At 38.0% G+C, this 15,659-nt stretch overlaps 1 protein-coding gene across 1 annotated transcript in view; it reads left to right on the forward strand.

Annotated features, from left to right (window-relative positions):
* LOC124607434 (xylosyltransferase oxt) overlaps positions 1-15,659 on the forward strand; it is a 98,985-nt gene that overhangs the window by 12,517 nt on the left and 70,809 nt on the right. Inside the window, exon 5 of the mRNA XM_047139762.1 lies at positions 10,382-10,542. Coding sequence (XP_046995718.1) covers positions 10,382-10,542 — 161 coding nt within the window. The remainder of the gene's footprint in view (positions 1-10,381; positions 10,543-15,659) is intronic.

Genomic DNA, 15,659 nt, shown 5'->3' on the forward strand with positions numbered 1-15,659 from the left:
CGATGATTATTCAGGTAATTGAAGCACTCAATGTTATATTATTAGTATTTATTATTCCATATTAAATATGATTATGTTATTCATGAATTAAAAATATTAATATTATTATTTTAAGTAAATAATAGTAAAACAAGGGCTAGGCTTGTCTCAACAACTTAACTGGTAAAATGTTAAATTAAAACATAAATATTAAAGATTGAACACACACCTGGTAATAGTTTAAATTGAAAGAATAAATGTTGCAATAATTAGACTAATACCAGTTTATATTACTGTAAGCAAATTTCTATAAAAAATAACCAGTTTCTGGCTTTAAACTCACCCTTGACATTTCAGTAGATCACCTCTGCGAGATCAACAGAATTGAAAATCCATTTCTCTCTCCTAGGAAGTAAATTTGGTTACCACCTCCTGAAAGAAACATTCCTACTTTGTGAGTTCTTCTAGTACACAAGCTTCAGTAGAAATATTTCCAAGATGAGACAGTCTCTCCTCTCCAGTAGAATTTTGAGAGTTGCTTTTAGTTGTCTTCAGTGCTAAAACAACCTTTCTACTGAAGACGTACTCACAGGAATTGTATACAGTAATGACACTGACATATTAAACTGCTGAAAACTTTTGAGTAGTATTGATTGATTGATTTTTTTATTGCTCCAGTTTTATCATACAGTACAAATTGTACAACTGATATTTTACAAGTCAAAGAAAAGTTTCATTAATACATACTATTAGCAAATAGTAGACAAAATTAGGTACCTATTCTTACAATTTAATTTTTCAAGCAACTTTTTATTTGTTACATATTCAAAAAAAATTTAACAGAATAGAAACAGCACTTTATTAGAGATGCCTTTAGTTTAATCTTAAATATTGGATACATAGCAATTTGTAGTTCGTCTGGTATCTTATTGTGTAGTACTATACCAATGTTAATTATGCTCCGCTGATATGCTGTTGTTCTGAAGACAGTTTCATAGATGAATAAACTTGAAACTTTCAGAACACTAAACTCAGTAAAATGAGATTTACAGGACTCCACATTTTTAAGGCCACAATTATTCTTAGATCTCTTTTTTGCATTCTAAAAACCTTTATGCTGTGAGTTGAGTGTCCGCAGAAGGTGATCCCATATTGAAGCCATGAGTGGAAATGTGCATACTATGCCTGGGGTTGTTGTTTTGCTTATTCTTGACTTCAATATTCTTAGTGATCATATCACACGGATGAGAGTTTCCTAGACAAGTTATTTATATGGTACCCCACTTTAAATCTTGGTGATCCCACAGACCCAAAAATTTTGTGACGCATTTTCTAGGGGATCATTTTTCAATCATCCTTGAGTTGACATTTGATTAGATGGAGGAAATAAATGAAAGTTGACACACATAGTTTGCCAATATTTACAATGAGTTTGGTCTTGCCGAATTGGGCTGGATCCAGTAAGCAGTATGCTGGTGGCTTCAACAGATAGGATAGTTTTTTGGGGACTCATATATTCAAGAAAGTCATCCACATAAATCAAGAAGAATAGTGGACGTAAGATTGAGCCCTGTGGTATGCCGAATTTTATTGCTAATTCATTAGCAAGAAAGGAACTATTCATTGTTTTATTTTTAGTGTTGTATTCATTTTGAAACAGTATCTTCAGCTTGCAGTTTTTTAGGTATGAACACAACCAGCTATGTGCTACACATCTTACTCCTGGTCTTTCTAATTTTTCGAGCAAAATGTTATGGTCCAGAATGTCGAAGGCCTTTGGCCGGTCTAGAAAAATACCTGCAGCTAATTGATGTTGATCTGGGGATTTTAAAGTACAGCCTGAGAATTAAAAATTGACTATCTGTGTAGATTTTGACTTTCTAAAACCATGTTGTTGTATGGTAAGAGGAGAATATTTATTTATTCTTAAAAGCCTGTCATAAGAGAGTTTCTTCTAGAATTTTTGAGAAGGAGCTTAACTGTGACACAGGTTGGTAGTATGATATTATATCAGAAGGACCTTTTTGTTAGCAGTGGTGAAACTTCTGCTGTTTTGATAATACTTGAAAAGACACCAGTTTATAGAGAGAGGTTGAAAATTGCCAACAATTTTGCTACAGGTGAGCACATGCTTTTAATATGAAATCAGCTACTTCATCAAGGCCTCTGAGATTGTATTGATTAATGACTGAATTTTACTTATAATTTCATAAGAATTTGTTTCATAAATATACACAGAAACAGCCAAGATCACCGATTTGCTGGAGGTACTTGTGACTGGTTCTTTACAGTTCACGTGAATGAGGTTTTCAGCTAGTGAAGTGAAGTGAAGTGAAGTGAAGTGAAGTATTCATTGAAGTTTGTCATGAATGGTTTTGGGTCTGTGATTTTTGAGCCCTCTAGTGTTCATGATACATTCCCTTTTTTTGTACTAAGCTACAAGTTTCTTTCTTTATTACTTTTAACATGGGTCCCATTTCATTAGATGAATTACTTATCAAATTGTCGTTCCACATAATTTTTGCCTATCTGACTACTCTACCATAAATTCTCTTGTAGGCTTTAGAATAACCTGCAAATTCATGGGACTTCTTTTTCTTACAACAGTAGTGCTGAAATCAGTTTCTGTCACTGGAAATTTTTGAGCCTTTGTTACCCTTTCCTTATTGTTGTAAGGTTTTACAGTTTTTACTTCTTTTGGAATTGCTACATTAAAATAGTAAAGAAAGATATCCTGAAAACACATGTACATGGTATCAACATTGTTCTGAATGCAGATGCTTTCCAATTTTCCTTAGCCACCAAAAATTAACAATTGTAATGTTATCTTCAGAAAAAGTTCATATTTCAACTTCTTTTTTGCAGCTGCTACTACCTGTTGGCAGTTCTATACACCGCAGCTGCGCTTCATGATTGCTATAACCTATGCTCAGCACTCTACTTGTGAATTGTATCTTGTGTGTGAGATGACAGAGCCTGTACTTTCTGTTAATCTTGTTGGGCAGTGTATTGTGGGGATCGTATTGACTGTGTTGGTCATATTTATCAGTGCATCTCTAGTACTGCTGTAGTCTGAAGAATTGTTATTGAAATCACCACAGAACACTGTCTTCATATTTAATGCACTGATCCTGTTCGGCAGAACCTGTAGTTTGCTCAGGGGAAGACCGGCCAATTTTCACTTGGTGCTCTATGTATGTTAATAGTTATAAAACTAAGCTGTGGCAGCTTAATAATGGAAAGTTTGAAATCTTTTTCAGTGGAATCAGTATAATGTTTATTTACATCACAGAGATTTATTTGTTCTTTCACAGAGCCACCACATTCAAACTCTTAGGTGCAGTGACTTGGTAATGCAGATCCTGAGATTGAGGCTAATTTTACTTTGTCATTTCATAGCCAATGTTCAGTACTGCAAATTATGTCTACATTTAGTGTACACAGGAGTACGGCTTCCAATATGGTAGTTTTATTTTTTGAGTGAGTGAATGTTATGGTGTAATACAACAAAATTTGGGCATTTAGAAACTTTAGTTGAAACAGTTTCTAATTCTTTACCTCATAGCACACAGCATTTGAATTAGTACTCAGCAGTTGTGCAAGTTCACTTGCGGTTTTATTTATAAGCTCTTCAGTTCTACAGTTGGCTCATTTTTCAATTGAATGGTGTCAAAGAACTTTCCGTATGCATTGAAGAGACTTTGGAAACCGCTTTCGGGGAACTAATTGGAATTTGTCTGCAGTTTTCATGTGACAATGAATTTAGAAATTTCAATGCAGGATAATCTTGAAATCATAAATTAAAATAGATATCATCAAATACCTTGCAATAAATGAATTTATAGCTGATACTTTTCCGCTTTTAAGGTTGTCCTACTTGAGACACAGTTTCTTGAAAGACTTTTTTAGTTGTCACATAGCACAGCGAGTTCCTTGGATTTTCTGTGCACAGTACAAAATATCACTTGCTTGGTTCTAATGAGTGTTGTATAACACATCAGTGAAGGTAAATATTTTGTTGAATGTGTCCAAGAGAAAAACAGTTTGAAATCTTCTAAAAGTGCCAAAAAGCCATTAGTTGGTGCTAAAGTATCCGAATCAATTTCTTGAGAGGGTGTTCTGGTATAGTGTTTACCAGTATTGATGAGTAATCCCGTTATGTTGGAAAATTACATTGCAAAAATTTAAGATGCTTAGGAAAAAACTGCGAGACTATTAAGTGAACTAAAAAATATTTTACACTCCAGTATTTGGCTGATGCTTTCAGACAAAATGAGGTTTAGTACACGATCATAACAGTGAAAAAATAATACTTCAGGATATGTGGCCCTAGTTAATGCTTGAACTCTGCTGGCCCCTATTTCTTGACATAGTCACCAACCCAGCAAATGTTTGTGCAATCAACTTTTCATTACCTCTGAATTCTGATGAGAAATGCCATCTGTAGTTTCATCAACCATGATGGCCACAAAAGCAACACAATGTCCAGCTATATAGCTGACAAAACAGTCACACCTTTGACTTGTATTATATCATTTTGAATTCCATTTGAAATTTCTTTAAACACAGTAGAAATTTCTGTGCACTCCACTAAAAGAGCACATACGCTGCAGTGTACTACATCAATTCACGAAGACCGAGCGGGGTGGCGCAGTGGTTAGACACTGGACTTGCATTCGGGAGGACAACGGTTCAATCCCGTGTCCGGCCATCCTGATTTAGGTTTAGGTTTTCCGTGATTTCCCTAAATCACTCCAGGCAAATGCCGGGATAGTTCCTCTGAAAGGGCACGGCCGACTTCCTTCCAAATCCTTCCCTAATCCGATGAGACTGATGACCACGCTGTCTGGTCTCCTTCCCCAAACCATCCAGCCAACCAGTCAATTCACAAATTTTCCTAGTTACTAGAATTTCTTGTTTCATTGTATCCTCAAATGGTCAGCTGTTGTTTTCCCAGAAAACACAAAGCATTCTTTTCTTTTTCTTGTGCCTTTGAGTCACATCAGTGTAGAACCAGCATAGTTATTAATGGATTTGGCATGGTTAATTTAAGAGGTGGCTGGATGCTCTTCCTTCTGCATGTAACACTTTACTTGTGTGGAAGTGAGTGAAAGTTTTCTAAACATTTGCAAATCATGTAACGGTGGTGGGGGAGTACCAGCCCAGTATTCACGTAGTGGGATGTGGGAAACAGCATAAAAACCACATCCAGGCTGGCTAGCACTGCGACTGTTGCCGTTAATTTGCCTGGTGCATTCAGTCTGGGACTGAACAACCTCTCTCTCCAACAAGCAATGCTTTAACAAACGTAGCTATTGAAGCAGGTAGAAAATGCATTGCATTAATGAAGCTTATAAGTTGTACATGTTCCGCCTTCCTATAGAGATATTTCATTTTTAAGCTGGTCATCAACTGCTGTTTCCATTTTATTTTCTGCAAGAGTAGCTATAGCCACAGATGATTGTTGATGGTTAACAAACACACTCTGCTTAGTTATCGACTTCACTAAATTTCCAAAATGCATGTACCCACTTTTGGTCCAACTAGTGTTTCTATTCTTTTCAAACAACAGACAACACCAGCAAAACAGTGCATTTAGGTCTCTGCTATTGGCTATCAGTCACATTTGGTACCCACATTGCACTGAAAATGTATATTGAATTTACTGATCTTTCGAACCAAGTTTGGTAGTTCTGGTGTTGGCCATCAATGTTTAATTATCTCTTTTTTTCTGAGAAAGAATGTGCAGAAAATGGCTTGGACAAAAGCTCTGTTGTAACACATGTAGACGTAGTTCTATATTATATTATTAGATACTACCTGGCACCTTCACACACATTTGGTAAACTCATAAACTGAGCAAAACAGTATTGTACTATTGTTGATAAACTCCATTATTCTGTCTCTGTAGTATATGCCTGTCTGAAGCTAGCATGGGTTGTGGCAGAAACACATGCACACAGACTGTGACCAACAGAGATGCACATTGCAAGTCTCTCACTGCTCAGCTAATCTACACTGACATTGCTTTGGCTTGGCTCAGAATGCTCTATGAATAATGTAACGTAAGGAACATATTAGTTCAATGTATTTCAAAGAAATGTGATGGTTTTATGTAGATATTGTTGAATAATCATGTGAATATAATTATGTAGTATGTTTTCACAGTTACCGCTACCAAAGCAGTGTTTCCATTGTGTCCCCTGATTGCGCACCATTGGTAAATTACAACTTTAAGGTTATCCAGAATATTTCTTAGATTTGTGGGGTATAGGTTTTATTTGCAGGAGCTTTAATTGACTGACAATATTTTGTATGGAAGGCTAGGAATTGTGTATTTGTGTTATTGTATCTTGATAATGTTTTATTCTATTGGTACTCCTTAAAACAAATTCATATTTAACAGTGGCAAATACTGATATAAATGTATGTAGCAAATTTGCTATTGCCTTACAGTGCCACTATAAGCAGATTCTTTTCACATATGTGTATGAGAACTATAGACACTTCAGATAAATATGTGAGTCAGAATACGTCACTACTAACCATATAGAAGAGGCACTAAGCAATAAAAAAGTATACAGAAAGGCTGATAAATTGCTCGGCTTTTGAACAAAGTCTATATTCTCTCTCTCTCTCTCTCTCTCTCTCTCTCTCTCTCTCTCTCTCTCTCTCTCTCTCTGTTGTCTCTTGGCATCCTCAATCAGTCAAGCTATAGTGCTGGTAGGTGACAATGCATAGTAGCCTGAGGGAGAAGGGGAGTGGAGAGTAGGTAGAGAATGCTTTAATAGGCTTATAGGAATTTTTGCTGTGGCGGTGAAATTCACACACAATGCACAATGGTGGAATTAATTCACACACAATGAAATGACAATGAATATAACTTGTGCCTTGCGTAAGCAATCGAGACTTCTTTGCCTACTTGCAGGAGCAGTTCATGTTCTGTATTATTTTGTTACAATGATTTTCTTATTTGCCATGGTGCACAAGGGATATTGTCTCCTTTCTTCCACAATTATGTAATGCAAAAAGTAATGTTTATAAGAGAAAAAAAAACCACACACACACACACACACACACACACACACACACACACCAACTCATATACTTTTACAGAAAGTGCAGAAATAACACATTCTAGTTTTACAGCTAGTACCCCAAGGAGTATATTAACAAGGGCCTTACCAGAATTGGGAGGTGCTGTATGTAGCAAGGAAAGCAGTGACAAGATGAGTTCACCTCACAACGCATAACTGCTCAAATATTGGCGTGACACTGTCATTCAACGTGGGATCAGAGCAGCTGATATTTTGATGAGTTGGGGTTGAAAATAATCTGTTGAAAAGGTCTCCCACTATCTGGTTTTGGGTACCAACTTAAGCTAGGTTACCTGATTGAAATCACCTCAACTTTTACCTTTTGCAGTCCAAGGGCAATCACCTTCCACAGTGTCTGAAGCTGTGGACACACTTTGCTTGTTCCATCTTTGGTACCAGGCTCTTTGGGAAAACGTGGCCAGAGTTAGTGTGTGTTCTTTGCAGTTGGACTTTTGAAACAGCTTTCCTGCACTTCGAACATTACTGTTGACATAAGGGAATGAAAGTGGAACCGGGGGCTATCTGTTCTGAGAATTTTCAATTACTATGTTTAATTGGCCAATTAAAGTTTGGTAGGCTAAAGATAAACTTTTCTAATTAATTCTTTTTCATTATATGCCACCCATTCATCACTCCAAGTGACAGTCTCCCTTTAGTTTCAACATTTATCCTATACTTTTTCTAAAGAGAGGAGGGCAGTTACAGCCTCTCACATCTATTTTGAAAAGTAAGGGCTAGAAGTGTCTCTGCTCTCCACCCCTCTCCAATATATGTCTCTCTCTTTGTCCAGATGCAAATTACAAAATGTTTCAAGCAAATTTTCTTTAGCCATCAGCGGGACATCAATCAGCATGGTTGCCTTCATTGTAGCTTATTTTTTTACAAAGAAATGAACAGCAGTCTGACTTTTTTAAATGGCACCCTGTATTTTTTTATTTCGTAATTCATTTCCTCTCCTAAAGACCTATTAAAAATGTATCACAATGAATCACTCACTGAAACATGACATTATTAATTACATAACACAATTTGACTTTGAGCCCGGAATCACAAACTTGTCCACTTGCTGGAGTTGTCAGAAAACAAATGAAAACCAAGTAAAAACATAACACAAAATTGATTTAGTCTCTCCTGTACCATTGCCCAGGAGTAGAACATTCAAAGGTGCTCAGAGTGGTGACCCTGGACACAAATACATTGGTGCACTCATTGAATAAAAGAATTATTTACTGCTTGCAGTGTTGCCTGCTGAAGAGAATTATAAGCAAGCATGATACGTCTGTGCATGTCCTGTGGAGTTGTTGGAATATCGCGACAGACAACGTCTTAATGCATCCCCAAAGAAAAAAGTCCAGAGGATTTAAATCAGGAGACCTAGCAGGCCAAGTAACTGTTCCTCCTTGACCAATCCATCTGGCAGGATATCTTCGGTTCAGAACACGACGTGCATGCAAGGCATTATGTGCTGGGCATCCATCGTGTTGATACCACATAAGCCATCTGGTTCTTAGCAGCACTTCATCCAGAAGAGGAAGAAGAATTCATCTGAGGAAGTTGACATACCCTGTGCCGATTAGACTACCATTGATGAAATAAGGGCCAGTAATTGTAATACCAAGCGTCCCACACCAGACTTTAACTCTCCATTGACACTGATGTTCCACCTGTCTAAGCCATCATGGGTTGTTGCTGGACCAATAATGCATGTTTCTTGTATTTACCTGTCCTTTTTATGAGAAGGAACAGTCATCGGTAAATAGAACATTGGACAAGAAGTTCGGGTTGGCAAGGATTTGCTGCTGTACTCACTGACAGAACTGTACTCAGTTCTGGAAATCATTCCCATGCAATTCTTGATGTAGGTGTACATGGTAAGGATGGAACCGGTAATGTGTAAGAATATGACGTATATTGGCTTTCGGAATGCCAATCTCGTGTTCAAGCTGTCGTTTGCTCACATGTGGATTCATAGCAGTGGAAGCAAGAACACTAACTTCGGCAGCTTTGTCTGTGTGAGTGCTATGATGATTGTGTTGTCGTGGGTTGAAACTTTCCGTTTCCTGAAGCGTCACAACAAAACGAGAAAACATCCATAGGGAAGGTGGGTTCTTGTTAGGATGTCACTCTCAGTACACTTCCGGTGGCTGCGTAGCATTTCACCTACCTTCAGCAACTACAACAACAACAACAACAATAAAAGAAACATTATGTCAATGTAGTTTGTAGGAAGGACAGCCTTTACTGTATGCCTAATCTACACAACAGTATTCAAAAGGACTAAACTACTCTACTAAATGTACCCGTATATAAGAAAACAGTATTGCAATTACTATTCTGCTAACTTACATTCCCCATATATGAATAGCATTTCTACCTTCTCTTTGTTGGTGTACATACTACTCACACAACTCTTCAAGTGACGATGGTTGATGGAATGAGGGGTGTGCGTTCTTCATATGTTTACATTTATCTTCTGTCAATGTCAGCACGTGGATGTGTTCCATTACCCCGAGTACCTGCACTAAGAGCTGGGAGCATCAACGTCAGTGGTGTGTTATGTAATTAATAACATTGTGTTTCAGTGAATGGTACACTGTGATACATTTTTGAATAGGTCTTTAGGAGAGGAAATGAATTACCGAATAAAAACTACAAGGTACCATTGAAAAAAGTCATACTGCTGTTCATATCTTTGTAAAAAACAAATCTACAATGAAGGCAATCATGCTGACTGATGTGCCCCTGATGGCTAAAGAACATTTGCTTGAAACATTTTGTAATTTGCATCTGGGCAAACAGTTATTTAAGGTGGTCGAGATAAATTGGACACCCTGTATATGAGACAGAGAGAGAGACAGAGAGAGAGAGAGAGAGAGAGAGAGAGAGAAGGGCTTTATCTGGAAAACTTCACAATGTATTCATTACTCTATGTGTCTACATACTGCTTAGTGCCCGTCCTTTTTTGTGTAGTAGTCTATCCCAAAAAATATTATATGCTGTCATATATTTGGCAACTATGTATCTTTTGGGTTAAAGGTGGATGTGTTTCAGTCCATTAACATGGCATGTATGTCGCAGTCTGGACCATCTCGAATATATGTTTTTCCTTCCCTAGCCCAGCCTTGTTGTTTTTGTTTAATAGTTTTATTGCTGATATAATTGCCAATTGTGGAGCAGTTAACATTTTTTGTGTAGTGATAAAACTGAAAATGAATTGTTCTAAATAGAACTGGTTATAATTGCTGTATGTTTTTCGCATTAGTTTTGAAAGAGAAGTGAATATTTGTAAATACTCTTTGTTATAGAATTTATGCCTCAAGTGCCAAATATTAAACCTGAATCTGGAACGCAGCCTGTAAGAATAGCCTATCTACTAACATTGAATGGTCGAGCATTACGCCAAGTACGCAGATTATTTAAAGTGCTATTCCACAGGGACCACTTCTTCTTCATCCATGTAGATGCTGTAAGTCTTCCGAAGATTTTGTGAAATATTTAACAGTCATGTTATACCTTTAGATTTATTCTTTGAGTAACATAACAAAATTTGATTTAATGTAGAATTAATTTTCCTGTTGACAATATCGGTGATACTCGTAAATAGCCTCATGGTCATAACATTAGATCTCAAGTAACAATTCCATTCAAAGGAAATGGGTTTTACATGTCTCCAGACTGCATGCCAATTTAGCGCATTGCTATTGTTGTATGAACCAAATTGCACACAAGTGCCACAGGGTGCAATCATTGGTGTGTGGGGCATCTGGCTAAGAGTTAGTATATGATAAAAATCTGGGAGCTTCAGTTATCAACTGAGAAACTGCCATGATGAATTTTGTGCTTGACCTCTTGAGGTACCTCAAGTTGATGAGCTGGAAATTTATTGAAACACTGCTACCCAATGACCCTGTTTCTTAGCTGATAACTTGAAGATTTCATCAAAATAATATGATGATTAGGTTGGCATTCTCATTCGGTGTTATTAGGATTTATCTCACCTATACCTTATGCAAGCAGTCATGGTTGTCAGTATGTAGAAGAGCTGTGTTCGTCAGTAGTTGCGTGTAAGGAGGTAGCTAATTTTTTTGGTGTAATGAGATATAAATTCAATATAATAGAGGGAAACATTCCACGTGGGAAAAATACATCTAAAAACAAAGATGATGTGACTTACCGAACGAAAGCGCTGGCAGGTCGATAGGCACACAAACAAACACAAACATACACACAAAATTCTAGCTTTCGCAACAAACGGTTGCTTCGTCAGGAAAGAGGGAAGGAGAGGGAAAGACGAAAGGAAGTGGGTTTTAAGGGAGAGGGTAAGGAGTCATTCCAATCCCGGGAGCGGAAAGACTTACCTTAGGGGGAAAAAAGGACAGGTATACACTTGCACACACACACATATCCATCCACACATATACAGACACAAGCAGACATATTTAAAGACCAATATGTCTGCTTGTGTCTGTATATGTGTGGATGGATATGTGTGTGTGTGTGCGCGAGTGTATATCCGTCCTTTTTCCCCCTAAGGTAAGTCTTTCCGCTCCCGGGATTGGAATGACTCCTTACCCTCTCCCTTAAAACCCACTTCCTTTCGTCTTTCCCTCTCCTTCCCTCTTTCCTGACGAAGCAACCGTTTGTTGCGAAAGCTAGAATTTTGTGTGTATGTTTGTGTGTCTATCGACCTGCCAGCGCTTTCGTTCGGTAAGTCACATCATCTTTGTTTTTAGAGATATAAATTCAAGTTTATAGGTGTACATGATCTCAGAATATGCAGAAATCAATTTCCCTGGAAATAACAAATGGTACTATTCACAGTCTATAAACTTTTTCTTGGGTGCTCAGCTTGTCACCTTCTGAATCATTAGACACAGGAGGCTTTGGGCGATTAGTGTTTATGTCTTCCTACTAACCTGAATGAGTCAACAATAATGGATCCAGTTGCGGTGTCATGGCTGTTGAATTTTTTGTTTCATTTTGTTGTACTATGTTCACTGTTTGTGCTCTAGTGGATGAAGAAGAGTTTTTTAGTCCATTATGAGTGCACTCTAAAACTCCTATTCCAAACCCCAGATCAAATCTAAACTGAAATGTTGCTTTTGGCACACACATTTTGATATGTACAGGAATTACCCACAGTTACTTTGAGATTTTCACTGTAATTTATCATTTATTTTTATGTTGTTGTTATTCACATATGGTCTCAATAGGACCAAGCGAGGTACAATCAATCATTGTCACTTTTGATTTTTGGCCTTCCTTTGTGTCCAAATTTGTTTCATCCTTTCAGAATGAAGTCTCTTTCTTTCATAAGACCACATTGTTCCAGTCTGTTTTCTAATTTCCCTCTGATCAACTTTCCAATCACATACCCTTTTATGTGAATGTTTTTCTAACTGTAACCTCTGCCTGAGTTATACTGGCTTCTTTAAGACACTCTTTAATTGCAGTAATCCATTTAATTGGGTCAATTTGGCCTTACTTCTATTTTCGTAGAATTCTGCTACTTATTTTGTCAACCTAGTGGCTGTGTTTCTTTTAATGTGCCCATAAAATTTAAGTCTGTTTTTGTCTGCATATTCTTCCATTTCCTTATTACTTTTCAGCCTATAAGTTTCTCCATCAGTAATTTTGGAGCCAAATATTTTCCTAATAATCTGTCTTTCTTTCTTTTTAATTCCTTCAGTATCCCTCTTTCTATTTATAATTAAAGTTTCTGCTCCCTGAAGATATTCACATTTGATTACAGTGCTGTAATGCCTAAGTTTACTGAATTTAGAAAGTTATTTTTTTATTATATATATTTTGTGTTAATCTGAATACAGTTGTCACTTTTTGGCAGCAAACTTCGTTTGTTGCTTTTTCCATATTGTTTTTGTGTATGATTTCCCCCAGGTATTTAAACTGAGAAGCCCTTTTTATTTTTTCATATTTCATTTTCAAAAACTTTTATGCTTGTTTGTTGCATGCCATATATACCATTTCTTCAAATGGTATTTGTAGTCCTAGTTTTTCCGCAACTTCTGTAAGAATTTCACTTTCTTTTTGACCTGTGGTAATATCCCTAGTTAAAACTACCAGATCATCTGCAAAGCTGAGGCAATCTACTCTAATATTACTTCTATGAAACTTGATTGATTAATCTATATTTTGACTCAACTTTTGCCCTTGCCATTTTGGAATCACTTACCATTTCCATAATCAGTGTTAGGGTTTTATTATCTAGCCCTTGTTCCTTTAAAATGTGGAAAAGAGATTCACAATCAGCTGAGTCGTAGGCCTTTTGAAAATTTTTGTGTATTATTACAAATATTTTGCCTTCATGTTTTCCTGTTTTAAAAAATATTTTCATTTTTGAATATCTGATCAGTTTGACATTCAGGTGGCAATATCCCTTTACTGCCAGACAACATATTTAAAAATGAAAAAAGCTATTCCTAGCCTATGAAATTTTAGAGACAGAAAGATTGGTCTTGGGATATGGGGATGGAGGGGCAGATCACTTGACCCCAGACTGAGAGGAACCCACCTGTATTGCGACAGGAGAAGACAGATGAATAGGGAGGTGCCAGAGAGGCAGGAGGTTGAAGATACTATATTGATATGTACTGTGCAGCTTCGGTCCAGATATGATACAACAGACTGTGAAATAAAGATGGGCTGAGACTAAGAAAAATGAGAAGTGCAATTAAGAACTAAGGGGAAAATAGAAAAGGAGATGGGACAAAAAACAAGGAGATAGTGTGTGGGTGAGTGAGTAAGTGTGTGTGTGTGTGTGTGTGTGTGTGTGTGTGTGTGTGTGTGTGTGTGTGTGTGTGTGTGTGAGAGAGAGAGAGAGAGAGAGAGAAAGTAAAAAAAAATGGGAAAAAGAGGAAATGCTGCCAGTGAAGTAAATATCAATTTGGGAAGGGGAGATGGTGGTTTTTGAATGATGAAGTTCAGATGGGTGGCTGGATGTGTGGAATATGATGAAAAGCAAGTTTCCGTCTCCTGAGTCCATAGAAACTAGTTCTGGGTCAGATGATTCAAATAGCTTGTGTTGTGTAGTAGGCACTCATGCCTTTTTGAGTCTGTTTGTGTGGTATTTCCGTTGCAGACAGTTCTTGTGACCATGGACATGTTTGCCCAGTTTAGTGGTGGTGATTCCTATAAATAAATAAAAAAGCCATGCAGTGAATACATGTTAGCTGGCAAACAACATGCATGGTTTCACATGTTGTGCCTTTGATGTTGTATGACATACCTGTGGTGGGGCTGCAGTAGTTGTAGTCAATGTATTGTATGCATGGAGGAAGGTTTTACTGTGAGTATGGTGTTGGTGTAGGAAACTCAGAATAGGGGTAAATGTTTGAAAATGTCATACCACATAATAAACAATGAAAAGTCTGGGTTGGAATAATAATAATAATGTGAAAAGGATAGTTGCTACTCATCATATAGTGGTGACACTGACTCACAGACAGGCATTACAAAAAGACTGTCAAACAAAGCTTTTGGCCAAACATGACCGCAGTCTCTGGCTGCCAAGGCCAGATTGCAGGCAACAGGGCATGATGGTAGAAGCAACTGGGTGGTGGGGGTAAGGAGGAGGCTGGAATGGAGAGGGGTAGGGGTTTGGGCAGTAAAGTGTTGCTTGTGGGAGCAGCCAGATTCAGTTAGGAGGTTAGCAGGTGGGCAAGAGGGAGGGGGTAGGGTTCTGTGTAAAAGAAGAAAAGTGAAAAGACTATGGGTGTGTTGGTGGAATAGAGGGCAACATAGTGCTGGAATTGGAGCAGGGAAGGCTGAGGCCAGGAGGGTTACGAGAATGTAGGATATATATCGTAGGGAGAGTTACCATCTGCATGATTCACAGAAGCTGGTGTTGCTGGGAAGGATTCAGATGCCACAGGATGTGAAGCAGTCATTGAAATGAAGAACATCATGTTGGGCAGTGTGTTCAGCAACTGGGTGGTCCAGCTGTTTCTTGGCCATAGTTTGTCAGTGGTCATTCGTGTAGACAGACAACTGTTGGTTGTCGGGCCCATGTAGAATGCAGCACAGTGGTTGCGCCTTAACTTGTGCATCACATGACTAGTTTCACAGGTAGCCCTGTCTTTGATGAGATAGGTGGTACTTGTGACAGGACTGGAGTAGGTGCTGGTGGGAGGATGTATGGGACAAGTCTTGTATCTATTGTATCTAGGTCTGTTACTGGGATATGAGCCATGAGGCAAGGAGATGGGAGCAGGGGTTGTGTAGGGATGGACAAGGATTTTGTGTAGGTTTGGTGAGTGGTGGAAAACCACTCACTTGGGGGAGGGGTGGCATGGATAGTGGGTAGTACACTTCTCATTTCAGGGCATAATTAGAGGTAGTTGAAAGCCTAGCAGAGAATGTGATTCAGTTGCTCCAGTCCTGGGTGGTACTGAGTCATGAGGGGAATGCTGTTGTATGGCCAGACATTGGGGCTTTGGGAGGGAGATCTATTTTTGTACAAGGTTGGGAGGTAGTTACGATCTGTTTAGGTCTCAGTGAGACCCTTGGTTATTTCGAGAGGGACTGCTCATCACTACAGATGTGATGGGTGCAGTTGGCTAGGCT

The sequence above is a fragment of the Schistocerca americana genome, chromosome 3 (assembly GCF_021461395.2).
Source record: "Schistocerca americana isolate TAMUIC-IGC-003095 chromosome 3, iqSchAmer2.1, whole genome shotgun sequence".
NCBI classification, from domain to species: domain Eukaryota; kingdom Metazoa; phylum Arthropoda; class Insecta; order Orthoptera; family Acrididae; genus Schistocerca; species Schistocerca americana.